The sequence below is a fragment of the Odontesthes bonariensis genome, chromosome 13 (assembly GCF_027942865.1).
Source record: "Odontesthes bonariensis isolate fOdoBon6 chromosome 13, fOdoBon6.hap1, whole genome shotgun sequence".
In the NCBI taxonomy this organism is placed as follows: Eukaryota; Metazoa; Chordata; class Actinopteri; order Atheriniformes; family Atherinopsidae; genus Odontesthes; species Odontesthes bonariensis.
This window is the reverse complement of record NC_134518.1, coordinates 9,644,156-9,664,691: the sequence shown is the minus strand read 5'-3', so window position 1 is coordinate 9,664,691 and position 20,536 is coordinate 9,644,156. Positions and strand designations below refer to the sequence as shown.

The 20,536-nt window shown below is 45.0% G+C and overlaps 1 protein-coding gene across 3 annotated transcripts; it reads right to left on the bottom strand.

The window, feature by feature from the left end:
- Positions 1 to 87: 87 nt before the first annotated feature.
- Positions 88 to 20,032, bottom strand: LOC142397479 (beta-1,3-galactosyltransferase 1-like). 3 transcript variants are annotated; one of them, XM_075480863.1, is made up of 6 exons: positions 19,940 to 20,016; positions 19,424 to 19,527; positions 18,370 to 18,541; positions 14,450 to 14,710; positions 848 to 1,490; positions 88 to 808 (listed from the first exon to the last, which is right to left on the bottom strand). In XM_075480863.1, exons 1-5 carry the CDS (start codon positions 19,940 to 19,942, stop codon positions 891 to 893), a joined length of 1,140 nt encoding a protein of 379 aa, XP_075336978.1. In that variant the 5' UTR covers positions 19,943 to 20,016; the 3' UTR covers positions 88 to 808; positions 848 to 890. The 3 variants fall into 3 exon arrangements, with proteins under 3 accessions (XP_075336978.1, XP_075336979.1, XP_075336981.1); XM_075480864.1 differs by lacking the exon at positions 19,424 to 19,527 and having other exon boundaries at positions 19,940 to 20,032; XM_075480866.1 differs by having other exon boundaries at positions 19,424 to 20,022.
- Positions 20,033 to 20,536: the final 504 nt, after the last annotated feature.

Sequence of the window (20,536 nt, the reverse complement as noted above, 5' to 3'; positions counted from 1 at the left end):
AGGAAAACCAACAAGGTAAAAAAAAAAAGCAAAGTGCAAAATAAGCATAAATGATATAAATAGATTTTAAAAAATTACCTGAAAAAAACCCCCCATTTTTGCATTAATTTATTTTGTTTCCCCAGTTTCTGATTTCCACACTTTTTTTTAACGACACTCCTGTCTTCTCACATATCTAGTGAACGATTGTCACAACATTTCACGGCAGTCACAGGAACAGTGAAAATATTCGGATCAAAGTGCCGCAGCCAGCAGTTAGTGGAGAGCGAAAAATACAGTGCATCTAATAAGGAATGTCCAGACATGTCGGGACATGCCTTCTGAGCTGAAAGAACACATTGCATTTTGCTGCTGTTACTGCAGAGTAGTCACATTTGCTCATACGAGCAGTTTCCATTGTTGAGTATGTCACCACAACTTTGCTTTTTAAGGGATTCAAAGGAAAAAAATCAGAGAGAGAAACCTTTCAGGTGACGTCAGTGCGACCCGTATCAGTTAATTGCACTTCAGGTGTGGAAATACTGACATTAAGCTTGCTCACATCCTATTGGGTGTTATTCACCACTGTGGAATGTATGGCAGACTGTTACATGAAATAAAAACAGCAGAAAATCTACGAGTCCTCCGAACGACAGAAGACGTAAAGTAAACATGTTTTTTTTGTGCAATCTTTGCATGCAGCTGTAAAACACACTTCTCTTTGCCACAGAATTAACATCCGTCTCACAAGCTCTGTTCTAGTACCAAAAGCCAAGAACGTACCACAGGGATCATCATCAAGGGAGTTACACGTGAGGTAAACAGAAAGGTGTTCAAACCGCAGTAGTTCGTGAGGCGGGGGGCAAAGGTGTTCAAACAGCAGTAGTTCGTGAGGCGGGGGGCAAAGGTGTTCAACATTCGTGTTGTGCTCGAGTCTGGTATGTTCCCCACACTTTCAAAAGCTGCTCAGAGTTTTCCAGTATTGTTGTGATGACAGAGGTCCAGTAACAGTTGTTTATTATGAGAGGCACTCCAGTCTTAAACAAACCATCATGAGGAGGATCTGTCAGCGCAATTCCCAAATGTCTCAAGCAGAGACCCACGTACACATCTTCAATATAAACGGCTTTAACCTGTGTGGATGCCTCCAGTATCCTCTTGGTTAAATCCAGTGAGAACACGTAGCCCAGTCCCAAGGCATAAGGCGGGTAGATTGACTCTGGGAAGACGGTGACTGGCATAAACCACTTTGAGTTATGGTCTCGAAGAACCTCGGCATCCCTCGCCACAAGGCCTGTCATGTAGAGATGGCGGGGGGCGTTCAAGAGCATGTCGACAAGGTTGTGTACGTTGAGGAATATGTCCGAGTCAACCTTCATGGCATAGGAGGCGATGGGACAGTGACCACTGAGCCACTCAAACATAACCATTGTTTTAATGGTGAGATTTTTGTAGCTGTCCACGAAGTTACTCTGGAGAATGTCATGATGTCTCTGGCTTTCTTGTAACACCTGAAAAAAGGAAGACGGGACAGAGTTGAAAGCATTTGCATTCGTTTATAGCCATGATTGTCCAATAGGTTTAAACTCATTATACACTCCTGTACACTTCCTGTCAGGTTTACAAAAACCCCAGAGCACAAGATATGGCTCAGTAGCACTAAAATATCACAGTGTTTATGATCTACACACAAAAAGGTGGTTGGTGTTTCAGTTTGTGCAGAGCAGAGACGAGATATATATATATATATATATATATATATATATATATATATATATATACACACACACATATATATACACACTCTTTGCCACAGTTTTGGCAATACATCACGGTATGTTCATTTGTTTCTGTTTGTCTGGCAGTGTTGTCCTTCCAGTTCAAATGACGGACCACCACCAGTCCAATCAGCGACGATTCATGTCGCCTGAGCTTAACTACTTTTCCGGTTTGGTTAATGTCGTTGTCGTTTCTCATTTGCCGTTGTGATTTGCACTTCAGGGCCAGCGCACTAAAAGCTTTCCAGCAGATGTCCTTCTGACATTTGGGTATTTGGTGCCTTTAAAAAGTAAAATAAAATAAAGAGTATTCTTAAAACCGCCCATTATGTTAAGCATCTTTTGTTTGTTTTTTTCTGAAAAATCCTGCTCTGATATGGAAGTTGGGTGTTTTTCTTGTGGGCTTCTCTAGAGAGGCTCAGAGAGTTACAATGTGGAGGGAAGACACATTTTCGTATTCAGAGTGGGAGGAGGGAAGATTTACAAAAACTTGATGTGTTCTCATTTCCATCTTATTTTAAAAAATATGTGACTAAAAACAAGGTCAATGTCTCTCACTGTTCCCCCGTTCCTCAAAGTTTCACAGATTTTTAACTGAAATGCACACCATTACTGAAAGTGCACTACATTGTGGGTGGACGATGAGGTAAAATGCACCAAGACATCTTTTAAATGTCACTTTACCCAGCTGAAAAAATATATCGATTGACTACTACATGGCGATGTGGCTGTAAGTAGGGTTGCTAACCGTCCCTTGAAAAACGTAATCGTCCCGTATTTAGAAACAACAGCACCTGTCCCGTATTGAGCTGAAAAGGGACGCATTTTGTCCCGTATTACTGTGAGAGTCTAAAAATAGTCAGTATCATGCCAATGGGAATGAATAACGGGGCTTTATATGAAAATGTACGGCAGCTCTGAGCTAGCAGTGCAATAGTACGTGTTCATTCATTCAATGGTCTTAAAGTATCGGTGGAATAAAGACAGATAATAAACGGATATAAACGGATCTCCAGTGACCTAAATATCTTACGAAGGACGCCGACTTTCACCAAACTGTTATTGTTGAGTAGATGAACGTATTTTATGCCAGAAATAAGGACCAGGTTTAAAAAAAAAATTAACTTCTCCTTTAAGAAAGATTTTATTCAGTTAATTTTGGTATTTTGTATTAAAGTGAATTCCTGGATAACAATTAGTTTCATGTCAAAATATGCATCTAATTCAATTCAGGTTCGAGTCAAATAGTTAAAAAAATATTTTCACTCATAAAAAAAGGGGCTAAAAAATTCACTAAGCCAGAAAGGGGGAAGGCAATCGGGTCGGCCGGCCCTTCTAATGAGACAGGACAATAAGGTGTCCCTTATTCATTTTTCAGGGAGTTGGCAACCCTAGCTGTAAGGGAGTTTAAGCAAGTCTTCACAGATGTCGTTGATGACAGCAAGGGCAGAGGCAGCACACATTATATATTTGTCAGTTGGTGGTAACAGGAAGAGTGCATAGCCGTTATAGTTTGTGTTTCATGATAAGCTTTCATGAAAAGTTGAAAGGTCTCTTCTACTATAAAGTAATGCTTTTGCAATGTATGCGGTATATGGTGTGGCATTGCCTTCCCTAAATATGCATGTGGATGGGGGCACATGTTGTCCTTACACCATTATATACCTTTATTCTTTGACTTAGCTTTTCCAGTGGTACGAGCTGCCACTTCCATAGGTACTAATGCACTCCATACCAGACATGACGGTCCTTTGCTTCTTCAGACTCTGCACCAACGATTTCCAAAAAGAATTTCAAATTTGGATTCATCTAACCACATAACCACTTTGTCTCAATCCATTTTGAGTTAGCTTTAGCTCAGAGAAATTCATGGCGATTCTGAATCATATGGCTTCTTCTTTGCATGATAGAGCTTTAACCTGCATTTGAGGATGGCACATCAAAATCAGATCCTCAGAATCTTTTTGAAGATATTATGATGAGATATTCAAAGTCTGTACAATTTTACATTGAGGAGCATTATTTTGAAAATGCTCCACAACTTGGAAGATGCAGCATTTCTGCAGATCTTTGGACCGCTGCCCATCTTTACCTTTAAAGGACTCTGCCTCTCCAAGGTGCTCTTTTCATACCCAATGATGTTCCTGACCTGATGCCAACTAACCTAATTAATTCAATTCAATTCATTTTTATTTATATAGCGCCAAATACAACAAATGTCATCTCAAGGCACTTATATAATAAAGTCCAATTCAAGCCAATTGGAATTCAATAAATTATAATCATAATTATTCATAAAATAATCCAATTCGTTCATATAGAGCCAATTCAAAAACAATTTCGTAGCTAAGGAAACCAACAGATTGCACTGAAACATTATTATTTATTTTTTTTTCTGGTCCAATCTCCCGTCCTGAGCGTGCCAAGACTGCCGTGGTTTCGCTGCCGCCACGCCACGCTCTGGTCTGAAATCGGCGACTGTGGAGAGAAATTAGTTGCAACATGTTCCTCTAGCTGCTTCTTTTTTGCACCACCTACTTTTCCAGCCTTTTGTAGACCCTGTCCCAACTTCTGAGACGTGTTGCTGCCGTCACATCAAAGATGAATTAATATTTGTAATGAGATAGTAAATTGTCTCACTTTTAACATTTGGTGTTTTCTTGTGTAAGAAATATTGGTTCATAAGATTTGTGACTCATTCATTCTTTCAAAGAAGTTTAACACGATCGGCAGTTCTCAGTCAGATAACATTGTCACTGTTATTTGGAGTTCACTCTCAGTCATTGGAGTTCCGAGAAATGGGGATATTTTTAATTTCATGTCACAATGATTATTTTTTTTTTCCTTCAGCAAAGGGTAAATGGTGTCGGATGGACAACAAACAGTGACATTTAAATTCATTGCCACGGTGCGCAGTTTTCACTCTAGAGCAGGGGTGTCAAACTCTATTGCACAGGGGGCCAAAACCCAAAGCACTCTTTAGGTCGCGGGCTGAACAGGATGAACATTTATTGAACAAACTGAAACTAAATGTTTCTTTGAACTTAAATATGAATAAAACAGACAGGAATATTATTCCAGAATAAATAAACCTAAACTTTAAATAACTTAAAATATTTTGCTCTCCACAAAGATATATCCTGTCAAAATTATACAAGTTAGAACAGGCACGTGCAGAGGTGGGGGCGGAGGGGGCTGGAGCACCTGCCCCTTTCTGCCCAAAGTGCCCTTTTGTCAAAAGTTTTTTTTGTAAGTGTGTGTATGAAAATCTGTCTGTGTGGCCCAAAATAATAAATGAAGTAAAATAATAATAATTTAGATCTACCCTCGGTCAGTCACATGATCCACATAGACACTGCCCTGACGTGCCCAGACGACTTGCCCTGCAGCTAGGTGCTGCTAAGCTGCTAGAGACGGAAAGTGTCACGCCCATGAACTCTTGTTTTTAGTTTCATGTTTTAGGTTATGTTTTTGTGTTCAGTCCATGTTTAGTTTTTAGTCATGTCTTAGTTTCCCTGCACTCTGTTAATTAGTTCACGCACTGCACCTGTTTATTCCCCTCCAGCTGCACCTTGTCCCCAATCACGCTCACTCCCTATTTAAGTTCTCAGTCCTTTTTGTTCCTTGTGAGATTATTACCCTTACCCCTGACCTGACCTGACCTGACCTGACCTGACCTGACCGCCTTGCTTCCCATGTTCCACGTTTTTGCCAAGTTAAGTATTTATTTATTTATTTATTTATTTATCTATCCATGCCATGTTTAGTTCCTTATTTTGTCAGTTTGTTTTTTTTTAATCCGGTTTAGCTGCGCCTTTTGTTGTTACTTTGTTTTTGGAAAATAAATCACCCTTTACCTTTGAAGTCCGCATCCGTGTCCTCCCTTCACCCTCAACCCACACCTGACAGAATAATCTCACTAGCCATGGACGCAGCGGACTCTGATATCTTCTGGGACTTAATGGAGGCCTTCTGGACCACCACCTCATGGCAGAGGCTGGAGGCAACGAATAAACTGCTGGATTTCCTCTCAGTGGAGCGTACTCTCCTCAACTGGACTGAGAATCTGCCTGATTTCCAGCAGGTGGCAAGGAGTGTGCAGCGTGCCTTACTGATGGAACTTTTCGGTTTGGAACCAGAGAAGGTAGGCACGCTGTGCACATCCTCCCTCACCTCTTTTACACCTCAGCCCGCAGATTCTCAGTCCAGAGACCCAGCAGCCACAGCCACAGTGTCCAGAGATTCAGCCGTCCCAGAGCTGGCCCCAGCCGTCCCAGAGCTGGCCCCAGCCGTCCCAGAGCTGGCCCCAGCCGTCCAAGAGCTGGCCCCAGCCGTCCAAGAGCTGGCCCCAGCCGTCCAAGAGCTGGCCCCAGCCGTCCAAGAGCTGGCCCCAGCCGTCCAAGAGCTGGCCCCAGCCACAGAGGCCTCAGGGCCTGACCCCGACCTGTTCACGAGTCCCCAGGGCCTGACCAAGGGGCCCCAGGGCCTGACCAAGAGGCCCCAGGGCCTGACCCCGACCTGTTCACGAGTCCCCAGGGCCTGACCAAGGGGCCCCAGGGCCTGACCAAGAGGCCCCAGGGCCTGACCAAGAGGCCCCAGGGCCTGACCCCGACCTGTTCACGAGTCCCCAGGGCCTGACCAAGAGGCCCCAGGGCCTGACCCCGACCTGTTCACGAGGCCCCAGGGCCTGACCAAGAGGCCCCAGGGCCTGACCAAGAGGCCCCAGGGCCTGACCAAGAAGCCACAGGGCCTGACCAAGAGGCCCCAGGGCCTGACCAAGAAGCCACAGGGCCTGACCACGAGCCGGACCAAGAAGCCACACGGCCATATATATACAATATATGTCTTGAAAAAAGTATGAAATGTCACTGTGTGTTTTATGTGCATTCGATTATAGTTTATCAATCATATTTCATTCTGCAGAGATGCCTCGTAAGGAGAGGACGTTAAAACAAAAAGAAAAGGAGTGTTTCGAATTCATGCTCCATGTGCCCCCTTTTGACCTGCCCCTCCAAAGGTCTCTGCACGGCCCTAAGTTTGAAATATGAACATGCTGGGAAAATAAATGGAAGAAATTAATAAAAATTGGGCTTTTAAGTAAACTTTAAAATAACAACAAATGAAAACATTCAGTTTTCTTTGCTCTTTTGCCTTTTAGTCAGAGCTGGATGTTTGGCATCTTTTCTTGGCAACAAGTTCGTTTATGTTTGGTATGAGTTCCTGTGTTGCAGAGATTCTCAGGATGGACTCCAGGTGTTCATCAGTTCACAGATAAGTGCTACCAAACATGCACAAGGTTGGAGCCGCGTGCAGACGGAGCTGGGGCATTGCTTTAGGAATGGAGTGAATAAACTACGTGGGCCTGCAGCTCAATCAGCTCCATCTGAATCTGCCCAGGTGCCGTTTCCACGTCGACAGCAAATGAGTTATGAAGCAGTTCGAAAGTCTTTTTCTGTACTTCAAAGTCACCAAAGTGCACTCAGTTTATCAGCAAAGTGCGCAATTAGGAACATCGTTGCACCAACTAGGTTCAACATTTCTTGGCAACAGGGAAAGTGAGGCAAGGGGACTAGAGCACTGCATTATGGGATCTGTATTCTATGTGTTATCAGCGCTTCATATCGCCGTAATAATAATAATAGGGCTGGGCAATGATTTAATTTTTAATGTAATTAATCACATGATTTCCCTGATTAATCGCATTTGTACGCAAAATCCAAAAATTAATTAAAAAAGTAGTGTATAGCCCTTAGCATTTAGTTTTATTTGAAATGTCCTGCCATATAAATGAAAGTGCCATAACATTTGTTGTGCAAACACACTTTTAACATCAGCATTTTTATGTAGTTTTTATGTAGAAGCCTCGCTCCACTGCCTGTTTCCTTGAATGACTTGCTGGTATCAATTGTGTGTTTTGCCTTTAAAGGGGAACTCCGGGGCATTTGAAGCGCATTTCCATTGCTAGAGGTTGTCAAATACTGATAGTAGGACACAGACTGGTGCAAATCTGCGCTCCCTGTGTGGAGATAGCGCTGTTCGCTCAGCCTGTCATGCGAGGCTAATACGTGGTGGCTAAGGGGCAAGCGCTAACCCTTCCACGTAAAACAACAACTTGCACACTGCAGAAACGTCACACCACTTTATAAACCATCCGACAATAAAGTCACAAGCCTTACCATCAAAACCATATGCATGGTTCTCACATTACTGGCATGGGGACGTTACAAAACAACTTTATAAACAGCATGTAACTCACCGGTTAGTTGTACGCTCGCGCATGTGAAAGCCCAAAAGAGTCAATGGACGATAATCCCATATACAAAACAATTATCTTCTCTAGAAAAACTGCGTTCAAGTATTTAAAACATTACAACAATATTACTGGGCATGTATTGTTGTAATGTTTTAAATACTTGAACGCAGTTAGCGCTTGCCCCTTAGCCACCACGTATTAGCCTCGCATGACAGGCTGAGCGAACAGCGCTATCTCCACACAGGGAGCACAGATTTGCACCTGTCTGTGTCCTACTATCAGTATTTGACAACCTCTAGCAATGGAAATGCGCTTCAAATGCCCCGGAGTTCCCCTTTAAGTGATATTTTAGACTGGAACTACTACGGTGATAAGACAATTCAACTTTGCTGTAAATAAGGGAGTTTTTTTAAAATTTATTTTTTAAAATTTATTTTGAAATACGTGCTTTTATGTTGAAACAAGTAAAACAGGACAAACTCTGTCCCCTCACCTCCAGGCCAGCACGCTCAGCTCCACCTGCCCCTTGGCTGTCGGACTCAGTGCGTACTGAGAGGCGGAGTGTGAGGGCGGCTGAGCTCAAATGGACGAAAAGTAAACTTCCTGAAGACCTTCTTGCCTTTCAGTCCTTGCTTTCCACTTTTTCCTTCACTCTCTGCTGCAAAAATTGCCTTCGTCTGTAACAAAATTCAAACTTCTGCTTTCAACCCCAAAAAACTCTTTCAAACTTTCTCATCCCTCCTCCAACACCCACCCCCTCTCCCCCCTCCTCCCTGACGATTTCGCCGACTTCTTTGACAAGAAGGTTAACGATATCCGATCTTCCTTCCCTCACCTCCCAGCTGTCCACACCACCCACACCTGTCGCCCTCCCACTCCTCCCTCTCTACCACCTTCTCCCTCACCTCCCTCTCTGTCCCACTTCTCTCCCCTCTCTGCAAATGAGGTCCTTCACCTTGTAACATCCAGCCGCCCCACCACATGTTCCCTTGACCCAGTCCCTTCCCCTCTCCTTCATTCTGCTGCACCTGATCTTCTTCCTTACCTGACCCACCTCATTAACACATCTTTGACATCAGGCTCTTTTCCTTCTGCTTTCAGGACTGCCAGAGTCACTCCTCTTCTAAAGAAACCAGCTATTGACCCTTCAGAGATCAGGAATTACAGACCGGTATCCCTTCTACCCTTTCTGTCCAAAACTCTTGACAGTTGTCTTTAAACAACGACCACCTCGCTCTGCGGCCACCAGGCGCCTGGCTGCCCTGTCACTCAGGGGTCCCTGCGCACGATCGACACGGTCACGGCTTTTCTCTGTTCTGGCACCCCGATGGTGGAACGATCTCCCGACTGATATCAGGACAGCTGAGTCGCTGCCCATCTTTCGCCGCAGGCTGAAAACCCACCTCTTCAGGAAACACTACCCTGATCCGCCCTCTTAGGACATCCCCTGCTCCGTCCTAGTTCCTTACGCACTTATTGTTTCCTCCACCACTGGCACCCTCTATATTTTCATTACCCCCTACCCGAACCAGGGTTTGAATCCCATTCCTGCTTTTCTTACCTCTTTTATTCCTTCCCCTACCCGAACCAGGGTTTGCATCCCCACCCCGCTGTGACTGGTGTGCAGCTGGTGAGAGGCTGAGGTAGATTATGGTGGTTGTGGTGTGAGGGGCAGTGTTGGCTGGCATTAAGGGGGTGACTCTGGGACGCCAGTGGTCATTGTCTAGCCTCCTGGAGGTGTCGTGGGCCCAACTAGACGAAACACTGATGTAAGGAGGTTCCCACCTGATGACCCCAATGACATGTTGGTCAGCACTGCTCACTGATCTATATAATAGGGAGTGTAGGGAATTATTCACCGAGTCTGGTCCTTTATTTTATTTTAATTTTTTATTTTCTTTAGCACAAGTTTCTTGTGTTTATATTGAATCCTAAATTGTCTTTGTTTTCTAAATTGTCTTCCCATCTGTCTAGGTACCTGACTTATCGCACTTACTCTAGCACTTGTTTTGCTCTTAGCTGTTTGGTTTTGGAAGGAAATGCACTTATGATTTCTTGTGACCTGAAGTTCTTTTGCCTACCGATGTTGAACGCACTTATTGTAAGTCGCTTTGGTTAAAAGCGTCTGCAAAATGACCGTAATGTAATGTAATGAAATAGCGCCGGTTAGCTCCGTGAGCTTCACACAGAGACCGAGGAGCACTTGTAACGGTGATACCTGCTAGTTTATTTTTATTTTATTACTCCATGCTTCGTGGTGTTTGTTGTAACTGTGTGAATGTGATGCATAGGAGAAGTGTAAGTTAAAGAATCCTAGTTTTGACTGAAGATCGCCTCTGGGGAATGACACTGCCGTTGGTTTAGAAACAGGCTAAAGTGGCCAGTATTACTTTGATTATTTATTGGTACCAGCAACAATGCTAAGAATGCTATTTCTTTAATGATTACAACAACTAATTTTTACTTTCACTTTGTTTACTTGAACATTTAGTTCTACGGTGTTGATGTGGCGTAAACATCTGTGAAAAGAACCGGAGTCTCGCATCCAATCAATGGGCGGCATATTGGCAGTGTTTACAGATGACTTTGGTTCTGTCAACTCTGCCGTTTGGAAGAACTTTAAAATGAAAATGGCCAAGTAAAAGTTCCGTACCCTTCTCCATGTTTGGTGGATCCGCCAATTACATTCTTTTCCAGTTCCGCAGCAGACGGCAACAGACTTTCACAAAATAAAAGCCTGTGAGCAACAGTCTTTTATAATAATGAAACCTGCAGTAATGCCATCCATCCATTATCCATTATCTTCCGCTGGTCCGGGGATCGGGTCGCGGGGGCAGCAGCTTGAGCAAAGAGACCCAGACGTCCCTGTCCCCGGCCACTTCCTCCAGCTCTTCTGGGGGGACCCCGAGGCGTTCCCAGGCCAGCCGAGAGACATAGTCTCTCCAACGTGTCCTGGGTCTTCCCCGGGGCCTCCTCCCAGTGGGACGGGCCCGGAACACCTCACCGGGGAGGCGTCCAGGAGGCATTCTCACCAGATGCCCGAGCCACCTCATCTGACTCCTCTCGATGCGGAGGAGCAGCGGTTCTACTCCGAGCCCCTCCCGGATGACCGAGCTTCTCACCCTATCTCTAAGGGAGAGCCCAGACACCCTGCGGAGGAAACTCATTTCGGCCGCTTGTATTCGCGATCTCGTTCTTTCGGTCACTACCCACAGCTCGTGACCATAGGTGAGGGTAGGAACATAGATTGACCGGTAAATCGAGAGCTTCGCCTTCTGGCTCAGCTCCTTCTTCACCACGACGGGCCGGTGCAGAGCCCGCATCACTGCAGACGCCGCACCAATCCGTCTGTCAATCTCCTGTTCCATTCGTCCCTCACTCGTGAACAAGACCCCGAGATACTTGAACTCCTCCACTTGGGGAAGGATCTCATTCCCGACCCGAAGAGAGCATTCCACCCTTTTCCGGCCGAAGACCATGGTCTCGGATTTGGAGGTGCTGATGGTCATCCCAGCCGCTTCACACTCGGCTGCGAACCGCTCCAGTGAGAGCTGAAGGTCACGGCCTGACGACGCCAACAGAACCAAATCGTCCGCAAAAAGCAGAGACCCGATTCTGAGGTCGCCAAACCGGACCCCCTCGACGCCCTGGCTGCGCCTAGAAATTCTGTCCATAAAAATTATGAACAGAATCGGTGACAAAGGGCAGCCCTGACGGAGTCCAACCCTCACAGGAAACATGTCCGACTTACTGCCGGCAATGCGGACCAAACTCTGACACCGGTCATACAGGGACCGAACAGCGAGTCCGGCACTCCATACTCCCGGAGCACCCCCCACAAGAGTCCCCGAGGGACACGGTCGAACGCCCCCTCCAAGTCCACAAAACACATGTAGACCGGTTGGGCGAACTCCCATGCTCCCTCCAGGATCCTGCGGAGGGTATAGAGCTGGTCCACTGTTCCACGGCCAGAACGAAAACCACACTGCACCTCCTGAATCCGAGATTCGACTATCCGGTGGATCCTCCTCTCCAGTACCCCCGAAAAGACCTTACCAGGGAGGCTGAGGAGTGTGATCCCCCTATAGTTGGAACACACCCTCCGGTCCCCCTTTTTAAAGAGGGGGACCACCACCCCGATCTGCCAGTCCAGAGGCACTGCCCCCGATGTCCACGCGATGCTGCAGAGGCGTGTCAACCAAGACAGCCCCACAACATCCAGAGCCTTGAGGAACTCAGGACGGACCTCATCCACCCCCGGGGCCCCACGTCCGAGCTCCCCAACTCTGCTTCCTCATCGGAAGGCGTGTCGGTAGGATTGAGGAGGCCCTCGAAGTATTCCCCCCACCGACTCACGACGTCCCTAGTTGAAGTCAGCAGAGCCCCGCCCTCACCATACACGGTGTTGACGGTGCACCGCTTCCCCCCCCTGAGACGCTGGATGGTGGACCAGAATCTCCTCGAGGATGTCCGGAAATCGTTCTCCATGGCCTCCCCGAACTCCTCCCAAGCCCGAGTTTTTGCCTCAGCAACCGCCGAGGCTGCGTTCCGCTTGGCCTGTCGGTACCCATCAGCTGCTTCCAGAGTCCCACTGGCCAAAAAGGCCCGATAGGACTCCTTCTTCAGCTTGACGGCCTCCCTCACCACTGGGGTCCACCAGCGGGTTCGGGGATTGCCGCCACGACAGGCACCGACCACCTTGCGGCCACAGCTCCGGTCGGCCGCCTCAACAATGGAGGCACGGAACATGGCCCATTCGGGCTCAATGTCCCCCACCTCCCCCGGGACATGATTGAAGCTCTGCCGGAGGTGGGAGTTGAAACTCCTCCTTACAGGGGATTCCGCCAGCCGTTCCCAGCAGACCCTCACAATACGTTTGGGCCTGCCAGGTCTGACTGGCTTCCTCCCCCACCAGCGGAGCCAACTCACCACCAGGTGGTGATCAGTTGACAGCTCCGCCCCTCTCTTCACCCGAGTGTCCAGGACATACGGCCGCAAGTCCGATGATACGACTACAAAGTCGATCATCGAGCTGCGGCCTAGGGTGTCCTGGTGCCAAGTGCACATATGGACACCCTTATGCCTGAACATGGTGTTCGTTATGGACAATCCGTGACGAGCACAGAAGTCCAACAACAAAACACCACTCTGATTCAGATCGGGGGGGCCGTTCCTCCCAATCACGCCCCTCCAGGTCTCACTGTCATAACCCACGTGAGCATTGAAGTCCCCCAGCAGGACGAGGGAGTCTCCCGGAGGAGCACTCTCTAGTGCCTCCTCCAGGGACTCCAAAAAGGGTGGGTACTCTGAACTGCCGTTCGGTGCATAAGCACAAACAACAGTCAGGACCCGTCCCCCCACCCTAAGGCGGAGGGAGGCTACCCTCTCGTCTACCGGGGTGAACCCCAATGTACAGGCGCACAGCCGGGGGGCGATAAGTATGCCCACACCTGCTCTACGCCTCTCACCGCGGGCAACTCCAGAGTGGAAGAGAGTCCAACCCCTCTCGAGGAGGCTGGTTCCGGAGCCCAAGCCATGCGTTGAGGTGAGTCCGACTATATCTAGCCGGAACCGCTCAGCCTCGCGCACCAGCTCAGGCTCCTTCCCCAGCAGAGAGGTGACGTTCCACGTCCCAAGAGCCAGCTTCAGTAGCCGAGGATCAGACCGCCAAGGTCCCTGCCTTCGGCTGCCACCCAGCTCACATTGCACCCGACCCCCATGGCCCCTCCCACGGGTGGTGAGCCCGTAGGAAGGGGGACCCGTGTCGTTTCTTTGGGCTGCGACCGAGCCCCACGGGCACAGACCCGGCCACCAGGCGCTCGCCGGTGGGCCCCACCCCTGGGCCTGGCTCCAGGGGGAGGCCACGGTGACCCGCGTCCGGGCAAGGGAACACGGCGTCCAAAAGTATCACTCATCATAGGGGTCTTGTGAGCTGTTCTTTGTCTGGTCCCTCATCTAGGATCTGTTTGCCATGGGTGACCCTACCAGGGGCTTAAAGCCCCAGACAACATAGCTCCCAGACTCATTGGGGCACGCAAACCCCCCCACCACGGTAAGGTGACAGCTCAAGGGGAGCTGCAGTAATGCATGATTTTATCATGCAGTAATGCATGATAAAATATTTATCGGCGTTAAATAATTAACAAGTTAATGCGATTATAACGAGTTAACTCGCCCAGCCCTAAATGATAATAATAATAATAATAATAATAATAATAGTAGATCTATATAAAATTATCTTGCGGGCCAGATATAATTGTACACCGGGCCGCATGTGGCCAACGGGCCTTGATTTTGACACGTATGCTCTAAAGGAATTTTTTTTTTTTTTATGAAAACGTAGGAAGATTCGTCTTCATTCTTACACCTGAATGACTGAGAATTTACACAGCCATGGTGAGAGAAAGAACACACTAGCATTAGAAGGACATGACCTCACCTTAGGCTCGGGGTGCTCTGTCCCGTCTCCTTCATTAGACAGTCCCAGCAGGAAGAAGTGGCTGACAGTTTGGCCCAGAACAGTGGTTTGACTTCCCCACGTCCTGCGGATTATATCACGGGCGTCTCTGTTGTGCGGTGTGACTGGGACCATTAGAACCAGGAATGGTCTTTCCTGGCCACATCGGCTTGGTTCATCCAAAATGAAATCATATTTGTGCGGATATTCCACAAAGTATTCAAAAGTTGATGAAGTCTGCAACTGGAAAAGATTGGTGGGTTTTAGTTTCTTGTGGCATATTTATAGTAATATATGCCCCCCCAACACAAGCTCTGTATCAAGAGAAAAAATATGCCCTTTTCTAAAGGTGTTAAGAAGAAAGCAAAGTAATTTCAACGTTTTTTTGGAAAACAGTTTGGAATGTCCAGATATCATCTTTAATATGCTTCAGAATTCTTAACTGTTCAGTTAACTGAGTAACAGTTAACAACTCAAATCGCACAATACTTTACTTCCCCCGCCACCCAGTATAAAAAAAGTGTTATGATCATAATTTTGAACTTGTAAAAGTTCCACACTTCCCCATCCTGTATCCTCCCAGCTCATTTCTGAGAAAATACTTCTTTCAGTTTCTCAGTTTATTAGGGTCATGATCAGCTCCACAGCACAATCCAACCAAGCAGCACTGAAAGCCGCATTCAGACCTCTTCTCAAAAAGTCAGCAGTTTCACATTTGCACAATGTCTGGACTTCTCTACTTGACCAACTGATTAGACATGACAACAGTCTGCAAAAATTCAAATCTGGCTTTCAGAGTTTTTCGTGCTTTTTCTTTTTCGCTGCCAACTGTGGCCAAACTTTTATTTTAATGCTTTTTAGATCCCACCTTGCTTTGGGCAAAACCTTGTCACAGGTCAAGCTTTGATGTGGCACATGGGGTTGTTAAAGCACTGCCCTGCAGAGAGGACGTACGGGCCAGCCGCTTGGTAAAACACAAGTTAAAAATACTTTTGTAATTCTTCTGTTGCATATTGGCTCCATGAATCCTGTCCTGGTTTGACCATTCCCTTGTATTTTGAGTTTGGGGCTAACTTGAAGAACTTAGGCAATGTTTGTAAGGGGTGAAACCAACAAGTCCTCCATTTCATGGGGACACGAGTAAATAGTTTTTACCCCTGTATTTGACTCATAACTGTGTAAAATACCACCCCTACAAGCGTCACAGGGGAAATACGACTCACATCGGTGTTTACATTGTGGAGCGTAAATTTGAAATCTTTTGTTTAGGAAAGATTCGCAAGTGGAAAGCGGGGGAGGGAGAGTGGATGGCATGGTTACATGGAGCGCTTTGAGCCATGTTCCTTCATGTGATGTAAGATCGAGACCAAGATTTGACAGCTAACGTTTGACTCGACTGGGCTGCATGCAATGAATAATCCCACGACACTCCCTGGTTGGATTTAGGTAAAACAGGACTTTGATGAGGTCATAAAACGACCATGGTTAGGACTTAAATCTATTATTTTCAGTTGAAGACGTCAACCTCAGGGTTGCCTTGATTCCATGTGAACAACAAGGCTTTGTGATGGGCTAAAGAAAAAAAAATTACAACACAACTATTACCTTCAGAGACGGCATTTTCATTTTGCATGCAGCTGCCCTCACAACTTCTAGATGTCGCAAATTCTTTGTGAAGGATTTTGGGGAGGACGCTCTCGTCAATACACCACTCGGAACTCTTGAGATTAGCCTCTAAAAACGTAAACCAATGTTTGTTTTTGTGATGGCAGAATGCCGTCGCCTTCATTAAAGGATAACTGCGGTATTTTCAACATTAAACCTCTTTTCTGAGTCGTCTGCAATGTTTTAGAACCCCCCTCACCGCTTTTTTGATTTTTACTGCTGTCTCCGGTATTTGCCTAATTTTGATTCATCTCAACCTGCTTCAGAATGGCAAGTCATGTGCATGTCCAAAAAGGTCCGTAAAAGCACCATAAACGTCCGTTTTCAAAATCATCAACTCACCGGAGTGGTTACTGGTGTGCACTGGTAATCCATATCAAATTTTGTTGCGAAAAGTTGCTTCTGTCGTGTTTTATTTGACATTTTGTAAATCCCATTGAGTTCTATTGAAGACTGGATGTTCGTTGATATTACTCCAATTACGTGCCGAAGGACAATGAACAATCGCAATCAATGGCGCCATCAAGTGGTGTGGAGTATAGCAAGTCAGATTAAACTGCTGAGCGGAAGTTTATCCACGGCTGTGAGGTAGCTAAGAAAATAGTTCGAGCATGAACGAGCTGCCAAATAAAACACAACAGAAGCAACTTTTCGCAACGAAATTTGATATGTATTACCAGTGCACACCAGTAACCACTCTGGTGAGTTGATGATGTTGAAAACGGACGTTTATGGTGCTTTTACGGACCTTTTTGGACATGCACATGACTTGCCATTCTGAAGCAGGTTGAGATGAATCAAAATTAGGCAAATACCAGAGACAGCAGTAAACATTCAAAAAAGCGGTGAGGGGGGTTCTAAAACATGAAAGAATACCAATTAAAGGATGGATATCGAGCACTATCAACCTATTTCTGACATATGTTAGGTGAACTGTTGTTTATGGCCAAGCAAATACTAGGAATAAAAAAAAAAATCATTTGGTTAATTCCTCTTTCATATTGTTGCTGAATCATTTTAAGTTTACCAATTACCAATCATACATATGTCCATTGCCATTGGTGTGAGCAAACTGTTCGGAGTGGGACCTTAAGCACTGAAAGAGTAATTAAGTGGTTGGTCACCAAGTGGGGATGGGGCCATAGGGGAATTTTCCCATGAATAAGAACATGAGTTACAGAAGTAGCAGCCAGCGGGTTTTCCACTCCTATGCGCTGCAAACAGTGGAAGATCCTGATGGTAATGTTAAAGGTCTTGAACAATTTTTGGGCTCAAGTATTATCAATATTGAGATTTGATAGTGTTTAATTTTTGGTTCAGGATTTACGTTCACACTCCATATGATTTTCAGTTTTAGGTGAATATGTTTTAATTGATTATTTTAGTTTGCTTCAATAATTTTGTGATAATTATGGGTGGTGATAGGTTAGGTTAGGTTATTTCTTTATTAAATCACTGATAAGTGATTTCAGGGGGGGGATTATGGAGTAGCAGGGCCTTGACACTGCTCGAACCACATATTGTTTAGGACCATAATGAACTCTTGTGTACACAATGATGAAAATGTAGCAGCATTTTTAGACAGCAGGCGCCAGATCGATTAGGTTTGGGCCACATACACACAGAATGATATCAAGAGGTATAAGAAGATCTCACAAACTAAGGTCATTGGGAATTTCCAAGCATGCTGAAATGTACATCTATCTGTGACGGTCTGTTCAATAAATTCCCCATAAGAGGCTGCAAAGGTGAGTCCCACTACTCTTTTCTCCACAACAGTTTCAAGTTCACACCTCAGAGTTTCAATGAATGCATACAAACTAAAAATATGAGGAGGATGGATAATTCTGCTGAGCAGGGAATGTGACATAGGACTCGCCTGCAGAGCCATGAAAGGGTTGAGTTTTTCAGTTTGTTGCAACTTCAGGAATCCCAAAACATGCACCCAATCACAGCAAAAGTTATCTTTTATCATAATATGCCCCCTTTCAATTCATGGCCAGTCTTACAAATAAACGATAAAAAAGCACTTCTGTGCTGAAATCCAATTTGATGACAGCAGCTGCAGGAATGGATAGAATACAGAACATCGTGTAAATAGGAAAGTGTTTCCCATATCTTCACTTTACAGATCCAAATCAAACCAGATGAAAAGGCGAAAAGAAAAAAGTACGATCAATATGTGGATTCATAGCTGCCGTTCAAGATTATTAGCAGAAGCCAGTAGATATACTTACACTTTTGACTTGAGTGGTCTTATTGTTGTACAGTCGACTAAACAGTGAGCTTTTTACCCAAAAGTGTAAAGGCCATGATGCCAGTGACCTCAAACTCACGAGAGTCCCCATCATGAGAAGCAGCATAGAAAGATATAAACAGCGTCTAGCTTTTGTCCATCGAGTCTTTTCACTGCAGAGACAAAGAGGAAACATCTTTAATGCCTTTTATCCGAACATCAGCTGCATCCATTTCTGTGCTCTGCTGCCAATGTTAAGTGTCCATTAGGATGTGCATCCATCAGGAGCCACCACAACCTCAATGCGAGCGTATTACTGCAAGCACTGAGATAATTGTGGAGGAAAATGTTCCTGTTAACACACTCTACACACCGATATGGAGCGGATTGTACTTGAAAACTAGACCAAATACAAGACACAGTACTTGCTACAAAACTACTGTGTTTTATATTTATACATTCTTTACATCACTATACAGTATTTATGTAAATGACTGCAAATTACTTACAAAGTAATACTATAAATCAGAATCAGAATCGCTTTTTATTGCCAGGTATGTGGACACACACGAGGAATTTGACTCCGGTTACACCTCGCTCTCTTTAGTGCAACAAGTACAAAAATAGGCAAAAAATAGACATAGAACAAGGCTAAAGTAATGTCCGTAAAAGTGAGTGAAAAAGTTCCTAATTGTTTTTAGTTTGCTTGAGTTTGTGGTGAGACATGGGAACACTGTAAAGATTAGATTTAAAATAGAAATTGAGAGAGGTTTACACTGTTCCAAGTTTCAAAAGGACAAGTCATTAGTACCCATGACTAATCTCTTGGGTGTAACTGCCTGTTCCACACTGATCAAAACCTACAGTAAAAACTCAACCACAGATAAATAAAACTGCCACTGGAAATATATAGCATTTGCTCCGAAAAGACAACATGTTTGCACCAGTATAAAAGAACCAATCTTCATCACCTTCTGTTAGTAATTCATAGACAGAAGCACTAATAACAGCAAAACAGAGGGTAAATTGGGACGAATATTTTCCAAGTACCCTACCGTTTGGTGAGACAAATCCCCATGGATATGGAAAAGGTTTGAGCAGGTTTGGCAGAGGCATTCGGTATCTGTGTGTGCTTTCCATTCAAAAGCAACACATATCCCTTTTGAAACAAGGACAAGCAGAGACACGCTGTGTTGTCGGACAGCTCACACAACACCACCAAGTACAATTACAATACTGAGAACAGGTTTAGATCCCAGTGAGAAAGAAAATGAGGTATTAACATCAAGAAAATCTCCATGTGAAATGATATATATATAAATGTTGAATGACTGAAGTCATTTTCAGCTGATATACAATTACACCTGCATTGAGCTTTAGAAATTCAAAAACGATACTTGCCTTTTGCTGTCTAAAACCCAAATAAACATCCTGGTTGCATTATGAAGTGCAGTCTCTACTGTAATTAGTCTGTTTGATCCATTTAGATTAGAGCTGCTATGAAAGGTTTCACTTTCAAGTCGCCCTGAGCTTCAACCTCACTGTGTCTTTAGAGGAAAGTCTAAGCTTACCATTTGGAAACAGAGCTCTCCAGCATTGTTGAGAGGCGAATAATGATTTCAGAGCCAAACGTCTTGAACAGCAGTGAGTCAGGCAGAGGAAGTTCCGGTGCGCCTCGCTGTATAGTGGTTTGTGGTGAAGTGAGTCAAGTAAACACACCTTCCTCTTGACAAAGAGATTGTGCCGTAAAGGAAATGCTTCAAAAGACACGTGCCAATAACTGTATGTATAGAATCTATATTGTGTCAATGGTGGATATTCCTTACGGCTATGTGTGGAAAGCTTTTAAACAGAACTCTTGTCAACATCACTCAACATGTTTGCTAATTGTAGGTCACTGCTGCCCCATAAAAAAAAACACTCCTTCTATCTCTTCTGTTTACGCTGTCCCTTGTAGAAAACTGTTAAAGTTATTAAAGGTTACAGGAAATGGCAAAGAAACATAACAAATGTGCTGGTAAAGTTTACTCCATCACAGTTCAACACCTATTTCAAACATTTAATGTGAAAAACCTGTGGCGACAGACCAATACTGCAAGTTAGATAAATGAATAAATGGAAAAATGTTACTTTCAAACATTATCTCCAGAAAAGTTTATGTAATGGTT

What these genes read in the sequence shown, in the direction of transcription:
- LOC142397479 (XM_075480863.1), bottom strand. An exon ending in GGGATTTGTCTCACCAAACG is followed by an intron (nt 18,542 to 19,423) that starts GTAGGGTACTTG and finishes TTGTCTCTGCAG; the next exon opens with TGAAAAGACTCGATGGACAA. An exon ending in AGACCACTCAAGTCAAAAGT is followed by an intron (nt 14,711 to 18,369) that starts GTAAGTATATCT and finishes AATCTTTTCCAG; the next exon opens with TTGCAGACTTCATCAACTTT.